Here is a 13,241-nt window from a genome sequence, read left to right as displayed (position 1 = left end):
TTAACAGATACCATGTAGAATGGTATCTGTTAATCTGTTAGTATCTGTTAATAATCTGTTATTATATCTAATATTATATCAATAAATAAAGTTTATGTAGGTCTTTTCAACACAGTCTCAGTTATGGAATCAGCTGCAATTAATTCCCAAAATATGTTATATGTACTCTCATATACTGCTGACATCTTATCTAAATTCTTACTATAATGAAAAACCCAAGAGGACATACATTTAAATTAAGAAAACAGTTGCAGAATAGAAAAATACAGACATTCACATTCAAACAGAGAATAATTGATTGTTGAAATAAACTTACACTTAGTTTTATGAAAGTAAGTCAAAAAATTTTAAGATTTTGGACAAATTATTATTAGAAGAAGAATGGGCAAATGAAGTGGATTAAACTTTTTTTTTATTTTCTTTTTTTTTTTTGATGCTGTATGGGTTTGCTTCCTTGACTATTTTGTCAATGCTAATAATATATTTTTTTTTGTTTCATGATCTTGTGTTTCAGAAAATATCAAATTTTGTTAATTTTTCTATCTTACTCATAGTGTTTTAAAATCTGGGATTTAGATGCAAGAGGATACCACAAGGTCTGTATGAATATTTTTACAATTTTATTTTAATAAATTTTTTAAATTTAAAACTTCAGTTTATTTAACATAGCAAAAGCTCTGTGGTTATAAAATAAATAGCCAAATAGTCTTGTAATTATGAAATGAATAACACTATTCTGCATTTGCAAGAAATTTCATTTTCTCATGAAAGCTTTTTTTCTGAATCATTTTCTAATGCTGATTTTAAAAATGATTTTTTCCATTTTTTTCTGTTGTCAGGTTTTTTCAAAATAACGAAGGAAAATTTTATTTTTCACAAATTTTTTATTAATTTTGTACTCAGAATTTCAGTCACATATTTCTGCATTAGTGTTCTCCTCCTGAGATGTAGTGACAGTTCATTTGCTTCTGTATAGACGCCTTGTACTGGAGATGTTCAAAATACTCCCAAAACAATTCTCAAGGCAGTATTGAATGCTTTGTCTAGCTGAATCATAAACAGGAGCTCCATAATCTAAATGGGAACTGATTTGTTCATGATACAGAGGTAAGAGGGTGTATTGTTAAGCACCCCACATTTTGCAGAGATGCTTTTAAGGATGTTTAGTTTTTAAAACATAACATATGTAAATGTATAATGGTGCAACAAAAGTGAGATTATTATCTAGTATTAGGTCTAGAAATTTGATACAATTGGTAACTGGAATTGGTTAAGTTTTCAACCATAGTTCACATTCAGGATGCATGCCATGATTCTTACAGAGCAAATAGCCTTGGATTTTTGAGAAGCCATTGCATGTCATCCAAAATGCTATTCTGTTTATTGAAGTCTGAAGTTGTCTTCCTGTAGTGTGCATATTTCGCAAATGATGTGAGATTGTGAAATATCTGCATATAGATATGTTTCAACAGTGGAATATCTTATATCATATTATTTACTTGAATAGAAAACATGGCACTAAGAACTGACCTTTATAGGATACTTTCTTGATAAAAGAATGAAAGATATGAGCTTTTTGATAGTATTCGATTATGAAAAAAAAAAAAAATCAACGAATTTAAGATTATTAGATGTAACATATTTATTTATGTTAATATATAAAATATTAACATAAATATATAAAATGAAATATTATATATAACATAAATGAAATATATAAAATTATGTTACATCATTTAGATGTAACATAATTTTATATATTTCATCTGAACTTGCAGCACTATTTGGATGTTGTGGTTAAAGACTGCCTAAGTTCAGTTATTGTGAAAGACTAATTATAATCTAGAGATAAATTGCTGTTCATTTTTATTTTATATTGCTCAACTAGCATTTTGATATGAAAAGAATAATCTGGTTATGCTGTTACTTCTGATATGGTATAGAATGATATGTTATCTCAAGGTGGGGGATATATTTTGCCAATTCCAACTGAGAATTGGTCTGGATGATGACAGATATTTGCCATTTAACTGTTTGATTCTTTTCCAAGTTAATCTGGTATTTGAATCTTTTGTAATGGTAGAGGCAAAGTGCAACCATGTTTCCTTTTTTGCTTACTTGCCTTGGCTTTCAGTCTTTTATAATTAATGAGGTTTGCTGTTGTGGGGTAGTTGCAAAATAAGTTCCAGGCTCTGTTCTGTTCTTGTTTGACTTTATTGCACAAATCATTCCACCAGTGATTAACATGTTTGTTTTTCCATTATATGTCTTGGTAGCTACTCGTATTTCCTTAGTTACGTATTTGGTCACATTTTTTTCAATTCTGTAAAATTTAATTGTTATTTTTACCAGTCTGTTTTGGAGAATTTCCAGGTTTTTCAGTTTTCTCTGTGTGATGATATTGCTGTTTGTAATTACAGAGTAAAAAATATTCGCTGCCAAGAGAGCATTTAGCATTGCCGCACTCTGTGCTTGAGTATAAAGCAGGAGGGCATATAGAAAGATTAATAGCCATGATGGAATCTGTCGAGAAGCGTATATAAGTGGGTGAACCCCCATAATGGGCAGTGTGCATTAAAGTCACCTAATAAGCAGAAGGGTTATGGTAGTAGTATTATAAGTCCTTCAGGTGTAGTTTAAAGAAAGATATATAGAATAGTTAATGCAATTCCCAGTCTAATGCAATCAGCAGCTGTGTCCAGGGATGTTTGAAGAGGAATCTGTCTGGATGGAACTCGTTTGCACACTACAATCACCACACCTCCATGAGTAGAGGAGGATGCATTTCTATCTCTTTGTTTGTTTGTTGTTGTTTGTTATTTGGTTTTTAGGAGCATTAGCAACTAAGGCCATATTGTTCTGGGGATATGTGGTGGTCATTCCCTGACCTTTCTGCATCCTCCGTATTTGATGGTCACGGGCTTGAACCCCGGTCTAATCAAGAAGCATGTGCTACGCACTGCTGCTCCTGCCCACCTGGCTACGAAGGCGCCTCTATCTCTTTAATGCATAATATAGCTTTTGATTTTAGGAGTCACCTAAGGAGTGAGGTGAGTCTCTTGTAAGATTGCTGTGGGTCCATATCTGGAGATCATAGATGCCTTCAATATTAAATAAAATTTTCTGTTTATACTCCGGGACAACCAAACAGTCAGAGGAGTTAACAAGATAGACAGAATACAAGAAACAGCACCGTATTCAGCAGTCACGGGCTTGAACCCCGGTCACTCAAGGCACGTGTACTTATGCACCCGCGCGCCTGACCACTAGGCTACGGCGGCCCTAATTTTGCTGCATAATCATCCACAATTCCTGTGTACGATTTTTTTGCATTATTTTGTTTTCAAGGAGGAAGATGAGTCAGTCTGTTTTTATGGACAGGTTTTTTTTTTTTTTTTTGTACAGGCTCATTTTCTAACCTTGGTTAAGTCTAGAGAACATTTAGTTCCTATGTTCTGCATGAAGATCTAACGTGGTTCCATCTCGGTTGCTATTGTCTACGTTCAGATTGGTTTTGCATGATTAGTGTGCTCCAACAGCATCTGGATTGTGTGATCCTTCTAGTGCTTTATTATTTGCAAGACTGTTGTTATTATTACTGTGATCGAAGTGTTACTACTTGGACTACTAGACATGACTTGGAAGATGGATAATGGATTGAAAACACTGATATAGCCCATTCTTCTAATAATGTGCTCAAGGGAACTGTCACCTCTGTCTGAATTGTTACAGACTTGTAGTTTTGAGTAGTTAAGGCATACATTTTGCTATGATTAACTTCACTTGCTTTCTCACCTCTTGGTATGTCACTTTGTCACTTACCTTTCAGTTTTATTATTATTATTAGCCATATGGTGCAAGGAAGCCTGAAGCTTATGCTGCATCAGCAAAAAAAAAATTTGAGTTACCCTGAGAGAGAGAGAGAGAGAGAGAGAGAGAGAGAGAGAGAGAGAGAGAGAGAGTGAGTCAAAAGTAGAAAGGAATCATCAAGAAAGAGAAGAATGATGATAACCAGGACTCTGGGTGTGCCAAGCCCATACTCACCAGATGTGAGCCCCTGGGGTTGAGATATATTTCTGTATTTTTCCCCCTAACTTCCATAAGTCATGTGCATTAGAAAGAGCTGGATCATTACTCTTGCAGTTAGAGCAGAGAGGTTATGATGCAGTGTATTCTGTTTGGATATGACTTTTTAATCCACCATTTGACATATGGCATAGCCTTGGCATAAGTGGGGAAATTTTAGACATTGGTAATAATTACGGGATTTGGAATGTAGGGTAAGAGATGATGATTTAGGTAACCTACTTTTACTGAATTTGGCAATTTTGGCTTAATGAAAGTAAATATGATGTTATGCATAGAACCAGATTACCATCTTTTTGAATCTTAATTCTTCTGGCTTATGTTACTTTACTTCTGGTTTTTGATTCATGTTTTTAGTATTAGTAGTGGCAAAAGATGCAAGAATGCAAACTTAAGAATCAGCCAAAAAAAAAACTTCACCTGCCCATCTCCTCCTCCAATAATTTATCTGGTTCTTCCTTGAATTTATTCAGACTACTCACTTCTACAACAGACGGAAGTTTGTTCCAACAATTACCCACCCACTGGCTGAAGTAGACAAATCTCTGCACATCTATCCTGCATCCGTCCATCCTTCTTCAAGTTGAATTTATGCCCACATGTAGTCTGAGCAAAAGAAAGGATGCTATCAGTATTGATAGCATCGATTCAAAACCTTAAACACTTCAATCAGATCACCATGCAAGTGCCTATTCTCTGGCCCCTGAAATTTTCAGAACTGAAGCCTCTCTTGGTAAGACCACCCTTTTGTTCCCTTTAACAATTTTTGCCCTTCTCTGCACCTGTTCCAGCAGATCTGCATCTTTCCTAAATGAGGCTTGCAAACCACTATGCAGTATTCAAGATGTGGCCTAACCATTGCCTAATACAGTGGGATTATCCCTGCTAGTGGAGTTCCTGTATATCATTGACAAAACTCCATTATCTGTTCTGGTAACCTGTCTGCATTGCTCAGAGAACTTCATATCAGACTGCACATTTACCCCCAGGTATTTTTCATTTTCCGCTACCCTGAGTGTAATACCACACAATTAATATGTTAATTGACTGCTACTCATCTGCAGAACCTTGTGTTTGTCAATGTTGAATTTGAATTGCCTTTTCTCACCCCATCTACCTAATCTTTATAGATCTTGTTGCAGTAATATACCTTGATTACTATCATTAACTGCCCTTCCAACCTTTGTATCATCATCATCTGCAAACTTAGACATTAAGCCCGATATATCTTCATCAATAAATATAGAAAACAGTGCACTGAATGGGCCCTAACTTCCTTTATGACTTGATTGTAGACTAGTTTATATCTTCCATAGACTCCTGTATCACCTAATACTTTATATGCATTCATGAATTGTTCTTGTCTGCAATTCATTTGAGCCTTTGAATAGCACTTTTAGTTGATATGAAAAGCTTCAGGAAACTGTGATTACTGCCACCCAGTGGGTCTTATACCAGAAGATTCTTAATGTATGAAAAATCAGCTGATAATAAGATCGAGAATATTGCTTCTTCTTGTTGCCTCTCTAAAATACTGCTGTAGAAAGAAGTCCAATAAATTCACGAATATTGCTAGTGTGTGAGAGACCATTCAGTTTGTTCCACCAATTAACCACATGTTGGTTAAAGGCAAATTTCTGCACATCTATTCTACAACTGTCTTTCCTCAATTTAAATTTATGTCCCCTCAGGTTCATAATCTGAACAAGCGGAAGAACCCCATCAGAATTCAGTGTGCTCAACCCATTCAAGGCCTTATACACCTCAATCAGATCACCTCACAGGTGCCTAGTCTCCAGAACTGAAGCCTTTCTTAGTAAGAGGATCCCTTTGTTCCCCTCACCAGTCTTGTTGGTAAGGGGAACGAAGTTCACCTTACCAACATGACACGATTAATTCCTTGAATGCTTCCCACTTAGAATTTGCTGTTGGTAACATCATCAGTTGATCCCATTGCACACAGTTTAAAAATTGTCTGAATCCTGTGTAGTCACCCTTATGAAAGCAAAAGCCCTTTCCTTTATAGTAGTTATGTCTTTAATTAAATTCTACATTATTACACTGTGATCGCTGCCACCCAGTGTGTATTTTTCTTGCAGATTCTTAATGGACGAAGGATCACTGCTGATAATCAGATCAAGAGTATTACCCTCTCTGGTTGCCTCTCGTTCATACTGCTGTAGAAAACAATCATCCAATAAATCCTCAAAAGTCTTGCTAGTGTGCGAGTGACCAATTCACAAGTTCCAGTCAATATCTAAGAAGTTAAAATCCCCCATTATAACACAATCTGAATTGGCAGCCCATTCTATTTCTCTGTGCAATTGTTTGTTGTGTTCATTAGAGTCATTAGGCCTATAACACACTCCTACTCTCATTTTTGCTTTCCCAGCACTATGTCACACCAAACTGACTCAACATTGCAGGTTATGTAGTCTATTAGTAGATCTGATTTGAGTCATTTGACCATTTTGGGGATACCCAAAATGGTCAAATTACTGTTGTGTAGGCAACTTTGAATAATGAATAGAGAGAGTTTGCTCACAGGCTCATATGACCAGTGCATAATCAAGAAAGTTCTTGATTGATTGTGTCCTTTTTTTTATTGTTTTGTTATTTCATTAGGAGCTGATTAGCTTCAGAGGTGGACAGTCTATTGTGTTCCTTTTGGAAGCTATATTCGGAATGAAGATTATCTAGGATTACAGACACCAAATGATATCCCTGCCTTCAGCGTGTGTTCTGATTACCTTATGGTAAATGTGGACTAGACAGGTGTCAAGTAAAAAGAAAGAGAGAGAGAGAGAGAGAGAGAGAGAGAGAGAGAGAGAGAGAGAGAGAGAGAGAGAGAGAGAGAGATCACACTAATAAAAAAACTTAAGCAGATAATAATAAATTCTGAAAATATAACCACTTGCTTGTTGTTTGTTTGTTATTTGGTTTTTAGGAGCATTAACAACTAAGGCCATATTGCTCCGATAACCACTTGCATAGTACAGTATAAAATTTCTCTTCCAAATAGTATTGAAAAATAGTTAATGTTTAATTTTGTGATTTTTATGATCTTTATGAATGTAATTTGGATAATTCTTATCTATATATATGAAGAAAGCTAAACAATTCCTTTGAATATTTTAGAGTATGTGGAGACTGTATATGAAAGGAAACCATCTGTTGGTAGTAGGAGTGCCAAATTCTTCATACTCGTAAGTAAAATATATATATATACACACACAGAGAAATAATCAGATTTATATTTAATTATAAAATTAGCAGTATATTTTCCCAGATTGCCTTGTCAAGGAGTTACATAGTCTTAGAGGCTTTATGGCTGAAAGTATGTGTTTTGGTAATGTGAAGCCAAAGAATGCAAAAAAGTAATAACACCTGCAAGATATTATTGTATATTTATATACAATATTTAATAACATGTTTGGCCATCTTTTGCCTTATTGCACATTGTATCAGAGTCTACTCGGGGAAGGAAATATTTCAGTGTTTTTCTTGGTCAGTTCGGCTACTGATTATGTGTATGTTGGCCTGGCCCAAGGCTGACATTCTAATCCAGTTTGGTTAAAGTTGTGGCAGGCCAGCAATGCTTTATGTGCCTGTGTCTTCAAACCTATTCACTACCAGCTGTGCAGGATGATATTGTGTGATGCAAAAACAGAAAAGAGCCTGCCTTACATTGTTGCTACAGTATGGGTAGAACAGACTTATACCATTTGATGAACAGAATTATTCCATCAAAGATATAAATACCCTTTTCTAACCGAGTTATGCACATATAGTTAGTAGTAGCAGTATTGGCAAATAATGCAAAAAAGCAAGCTTGTATAGCATCAGTCAAAAAAAAAACGCAGTTCACCCATCCGTACTCTCCAAGAATTTGTCTAGTTGTTCCTTGAATTTATTCAACACTTCCACAACAACAGATGGAAGCATTCCAACAATCAGCCACCTGCTAGCTGAAGGCAAACTTATGCACATCTATCCTGCAATCAGCAAGTGGAAGAATGCCATTAACATTAAGCTTACTCAATCCATTCAACGCCTCAATCAGATCTCCCCACGGATGCCTAGTCTTGAGGCACTGCAATTTACAGAACTGAAGCTATTAGGATGTAGATCTTCTTCCAGCAGTTCTACATCCTTCCTAAAGTGATGCCTCCAGGCTTGTACACAGTACTCAAGATGCAGCCTAATCATGGCCTTATACAAGGAGATAAACACCTCCTTATCCCTTTTTTTTTTTATATAAACCCCAAACACGAGAGGTATTATAGTACTTAGTACCGTGCTTGGGTTGGAGGTTCAGAAGACGAAAGAAGATATTTGTTGACATTGGACTTGAACTTCTGTACACTGTAATTTTCAGGAAATACGTATGAAGGAAGGTTGTTCCAGAAAACAGCAGTTGAATGAATAAACGAGAGAGGTGAAAAGATGGTTCTGTGAGTTTGAAGTTGCTCAGTAAATGGATGTTGGCTTCATGTGTTTGGACTATTTTAAAAGAGAGAGTGGGAATTATAGAAGCCAATTCAGAAGAACACTGCCCATGGAAGTATCTGTAGAAGAGGCATGCAGCAGAAACAATACGTGTATGAGACAGCGAGTGAAAGACTCTGTTAAAGATGAATCATTAATTAACCTAATTGCCCTCTTCTGAATGGAATCAAGAAGCCTGAGAGAGGTTTTGGGGGCACCACCCCAGATGTGGGAACAATATTCCACGGTAAGGCGCATTTGCAATTTATACAGAGTGAGCAGCTGTTTGGAAGAAACATAATGCCAAGAGCGAAAGAGAAAACCAAGTTTTTTAGATGCAGAGGAAGCAATATTTGTAATGTGCTTGTGCCAAGAGAGATTAGAAGTCAGGGTAATCCCCAAAAGAGATATGTTATATTGCCTAGAAATCGAAGTGTCACCAAAGATAAGCATAGGAGCAGAAGAATCCTTTTTGCGAGAAGACAAGACTGAGCTTTAGAAGGGTTGAAATCAACTAAGTTGTCTTTGCCCCACTGGAGAATTATCTGAAGATTGGCATTTAAGGAATTGGCAGCAGATTTTCGAGAACTTGAAGCTGATTGAGCAGGGAAAGGTTTCTCAAAATGGAAAATGGAATGCAATGTTCTATCATCAGCAAAACTATGGATAGGATTTCCAGTCAATCAGTCAATGGAAGAAGGTGATTAGTATACAAGGGGAAAAGAACTGAACCTTGGGGGACACCGGCATTAGTGGAGAAGTTAGAAGACAGAGCGCCATCTACCATCACCCTCAGTGAGCAATCAGAGAGAAAACTGGATAACCAATTACAAAACACAGTTGGCAAATCATAAGATGGAAGCTTTTTTAGAAGACCTTTAAGCCAAAAACGATCGAAAGCCTCTGAGATGTCAAGAGCAACTACTTGTGTTTCACCGAACTTTTCCATTGAATTAGTCCATAAATGGGTAACATAAGCCAGAATATCACCAGTGGATCAACACTGACGGAATCCATACTGGTGATCGTTCATCAGACGGAAGGTTTCTAGGTAGTTTAAGAGTTGGCGGTTAATTGATTTCTCCATTACTTTAGAAAGAGTAGAAGTATTGCAATGGCACGATAATTGGATGGGAGGGATTTGTCACCCTTTTTAGGAACTGGCTATTTTCATATTCCAAAGGTGTTTTTAAACCAAGAAGGTTTAAAAACACCTTTGGAATATGAAAGTGAAAAAAGGCGGCAAAGAATAGGAGTAAGTTCAGGAGCACAGGTTTTGAGAACAAGTGGAGAAATACCATCGGGACCTGGAGCTTTCTTCGCATCAAGAATCGTCAAAATCCTTCTGACATCCTTTTGAAGGAAGACCACAGGAGGCATTGAATGGAGCTTGTTGGGAATGGTGGGAGGTGTTTTACCAAGATCATTAATACATGAGTTGGAAGAAAAATGGATGCTAGCAGGTCAGCTTTTCCCTTGGCTAAAGTGACAACAGAACCATCTGGTTTGGACAGAGGTGGGAGCAGAGATGGGCAAAAGTTGCAGCCAATAGTTTTGGCAAGAGAACAGGATGCTCAGCTACCATTAGGGAAGAAACAAGTTTTCTACTCTTAGCCTGTTCAAACTCTAGTTTGGACTGATTAATAACTGCTTTAATCAGTCCAGAGTTGCAAGCTTTGGTGCAGGCAGAAAATGAAACTGAAGAATTAGAAACAAGCCAATTATGATATGCAACATTCTTCTCTTGAACAGCCTTAGCACATTTATTGGAAAACCAAGGTTTAGATAAAGGACGAGATTTTAAAGTGGAGTGTGGGATAAAGGATTCCATTCCTGCAAGAATAATTTTACTGACACGATCTGAGCAAACATTGACATCAGAAGTTTTGAAACAGTAATCCGACCAAGGAAAGGAAGAAAAGAAATCTCGCAGGTCATCCCATTTTGCATTCTTGTAATGCCAAACAACACGAGGTTGGGAACAGCCATGAGATAAAGGCTCCATTGGAGAAGAGACAATCACCAAGTTGTGATCTGACGTGCCTAAAGGACCTCTCACTTCGACCATGTACTGAGAAGGGTTGTGTGTGAGAAAAAGATCAAACGTGTTGGCTGTATGATTAGGATTGTCCGGTATTCTTGTAGGTAAATGAACAATCTGCGCAACATCATTGCACAGATTGTTCTGTGCAATGACGTAATTGCAAAAGCCTCAGAATCTCGACCAGCTGAGTCGGTGTGATTAGAAAACGGAAGCCAGCTGGAGTTGTGAACATTAAAATCATCAAGGAAAACTACCTCACTGTTAGGAATGTTGGACTGGAGAAAGTCAAGTTGGAAAGAGAGGAAGTCAAAGAGCTCCAAGTGATTAGTGGTGTTGGGAGAACAGTAGAGAAAACAGATGAATTTGACACAATGAGGTAGAGAGATTTTAAGCCAGAGACGATCGAAGAGAGGAGATTCCAAATTCCAGGGAATATCAGAACGAACATATGCACAAGTACCACCTTTGAGGGAAAAGGAATCATACAGAATCAAATAAATCACACAAAGAATCAAATAATTTGGGCATCTGAGATGAGCAGTAGTTGAATCAACCGATAACTGAGATTCTGTCAGAAAAAGTACATGAGGTTTGGCAGACTGCAATTGAAAATTGAGACCATGTATATTTGTGAAATGAATTAGGAAGTGTTTCGGGAGGTTTAGATCTTTTCGCAGATAAGCTTGCTCTATTAGTTTGACAATTCATGGTGTATTCCATAGTAAGAAAAAGTGGGTGGGACATGCTGTATGAAGTAATGAAATTTTTGTATATTGCTTACACATGGTAAGAATATACCCAGATCCTTGACATAATGTGGCCTCGACAATGCCTCCCGCATACACACTACTTGGACTCCCTCCAGTCACTATCTGGCAGAGTGGAGGTAGTAAGATTATACACTAGCTGATCCGGAAGCCTTCTAGAGAGTTACCAATAGGTTCGGTCCGGTGTACTAACTAGCAGCCAGCCTGCGAACACCGTTTTAGAGCTGTACCCTCAAAATGTAAGGAATATTGGATCTCGCCATGATGTTCATCATAACCTCAAAAGTCATCAATCATAGTGCATGATGGAAGAGATGGGGAAGGGTTGACCAGAACTTAGCTCTAGAGACTAAACATGGGTAGTCTTTTTCAATGGTTTCTTCCAGCAGAAACTTTGATTTGAGGCCCCACAAAACTTCCACTTTTGTGGCACTGACCTTTGAAAATTTCTCAATTAAGTAAGGAAATTCTCTTGAATTCATCATACTTTCACAAAACTTTTCCTTAGATCAAGTTTAATGTGGAGAGGTTGAGGAAAAAATGTTTATTAGATTCACTAATCTAACGTACTTGCTCACTACTTGTTTCTGGCCCACTGAGCTTCTTTGTGGCAACATCTGATGTAATGGCCATTCAATAGATTCAATTTACATACCATTAACATATTAATGTCTTTCAGGTCACCACAAATATTTCATTGATGACAGCTGTATTGAATTGCTTTTAGTAGTGTTAAAGTCATGTTAGTGTCTCCTTTAGATGAACAGAGTGTGCAGTAAGGATAGATGGCTTTTAGACTTGACTAGACTTGACTACTTTTTTGCTATTCTAGTCTTTGCTATGGAGGTACAGGAATTGGTACCATCATCACAAGGGTTTGGTTTCTCCACTGAATCCAGATTCAAATAAACAATCTTTTGCTGAGAATCCAGTTACATTCATATTATAAAGTGTAACTATCATCATAATTACAATTTAATTACATAATCAAATTATGTAACAAAATGTATTTATTATGTAATAATTAAAGATATACAGTAGAATGTTGGTTATCTGGAATAATTTGAAAGGCTGATCTTTCCTCTTTTTTTTTTTTTTTTTTTTTTTATTGATGGTAGTACGGTAAGCGCCGGATATAGTGATCACTTTTGCAAATTGAATTTTGATTATAATAAGCAAAAGATCGAGTTTACTACCCATTTATAACAGATTGTACAAACAAAAAGCCCAATAAACCGAAAATTGCATGCAAATTGTTTTTATTGTTTTATGGTTGTGACCTCTAGAATTCTATGTGACCTTCAGAAATGTGCTTTAGAAAAATATCACAGAGACTACTGGGTTTTCTTGGAAACTATGAGTGAATTTTAGATTAGTTTAGCTCCATATTCGGTAAGAATAATATCGGCCCAAAACTGCGATTTATTATTTTTCTCAATTTTTTATGGAAAAATGTGAATGAAAAGAAAACGCATAGTTTTAACATTGCCACAAAAAACGGAAATTATTAATAGAATTAGAAAAGGTGAAAATTTAGGAAATCTCTCCAAGGAGTTTAATGTGGGGACTTCAAGAATTTACGACATCAAGAAAAATTCCAAAGCGTCGATTATGGATAGTGAAGGAGGATCTAGCAGGAAAAAGACTATGTCGAAACCTGAAAATGCCACTGTAGAGATTGCAATTTATTTTTTTTTTGTTTTCTTCAGAAGTGAGTTTAGGTGAACCAGTGTCTGGCCCAATGTTGTATGAAAAAGCATTGGATTTTAATCAAAAATTAAGAGGTAATGAAGATTTTAAGGCAAGCACAGGTTGACAAGTTGACTGAGAAATTTTATACTGAGACACGGTATACA

The 13,241-nt window shown here is 36.5% G+C and overlaps 1 protein-coding gene across 1 annotated transcript in view; it reads left to right on the top strand.

Moving 5' to 3' along the window:
• The window catches only part of LOC150087117 (protein O-linked-mannose beta-1,2-N-acetylglucosaminyltransferase 1-like), a 275,054-nt gene that overhangs the window by 252,470 nt on the left and 9,343 nt on the right, over positions 1-13,241 (top strand). Inside the window, exons 18-19 of the mRNA XM_090372379.1 lie at positions 555-596; positions 7,225-7,292. Coding sequence (XP_090228505.1) covers positions 555-596; positions 7,225-7,292 — 110 coding nt within the window. The remainder of the gene's footprint in view (positions 1-554; positions 597-7,224; positions 7,293-13,241) is intronic.

The sequence above is a fragment of the Mastigoproctus giganteus genome, chromosome 4 (assembly GCF_048544385.1).
Source record: "Mastigoproctus giganteus isolate SK-2022 chromosome 4, ASM4854438v1, whole genome shotgun sequence".
Classification (NCBI taxonomy): Eukaryota; Metazoa; Arthropoda; class Arachnida; order Uropygi; family Thelyphonidae; genus Mastigoproctus; species Mastigoproctus giganteus.
This window is presented reverse-complemented; position numbering and strand designations above follow the sequence as displayed.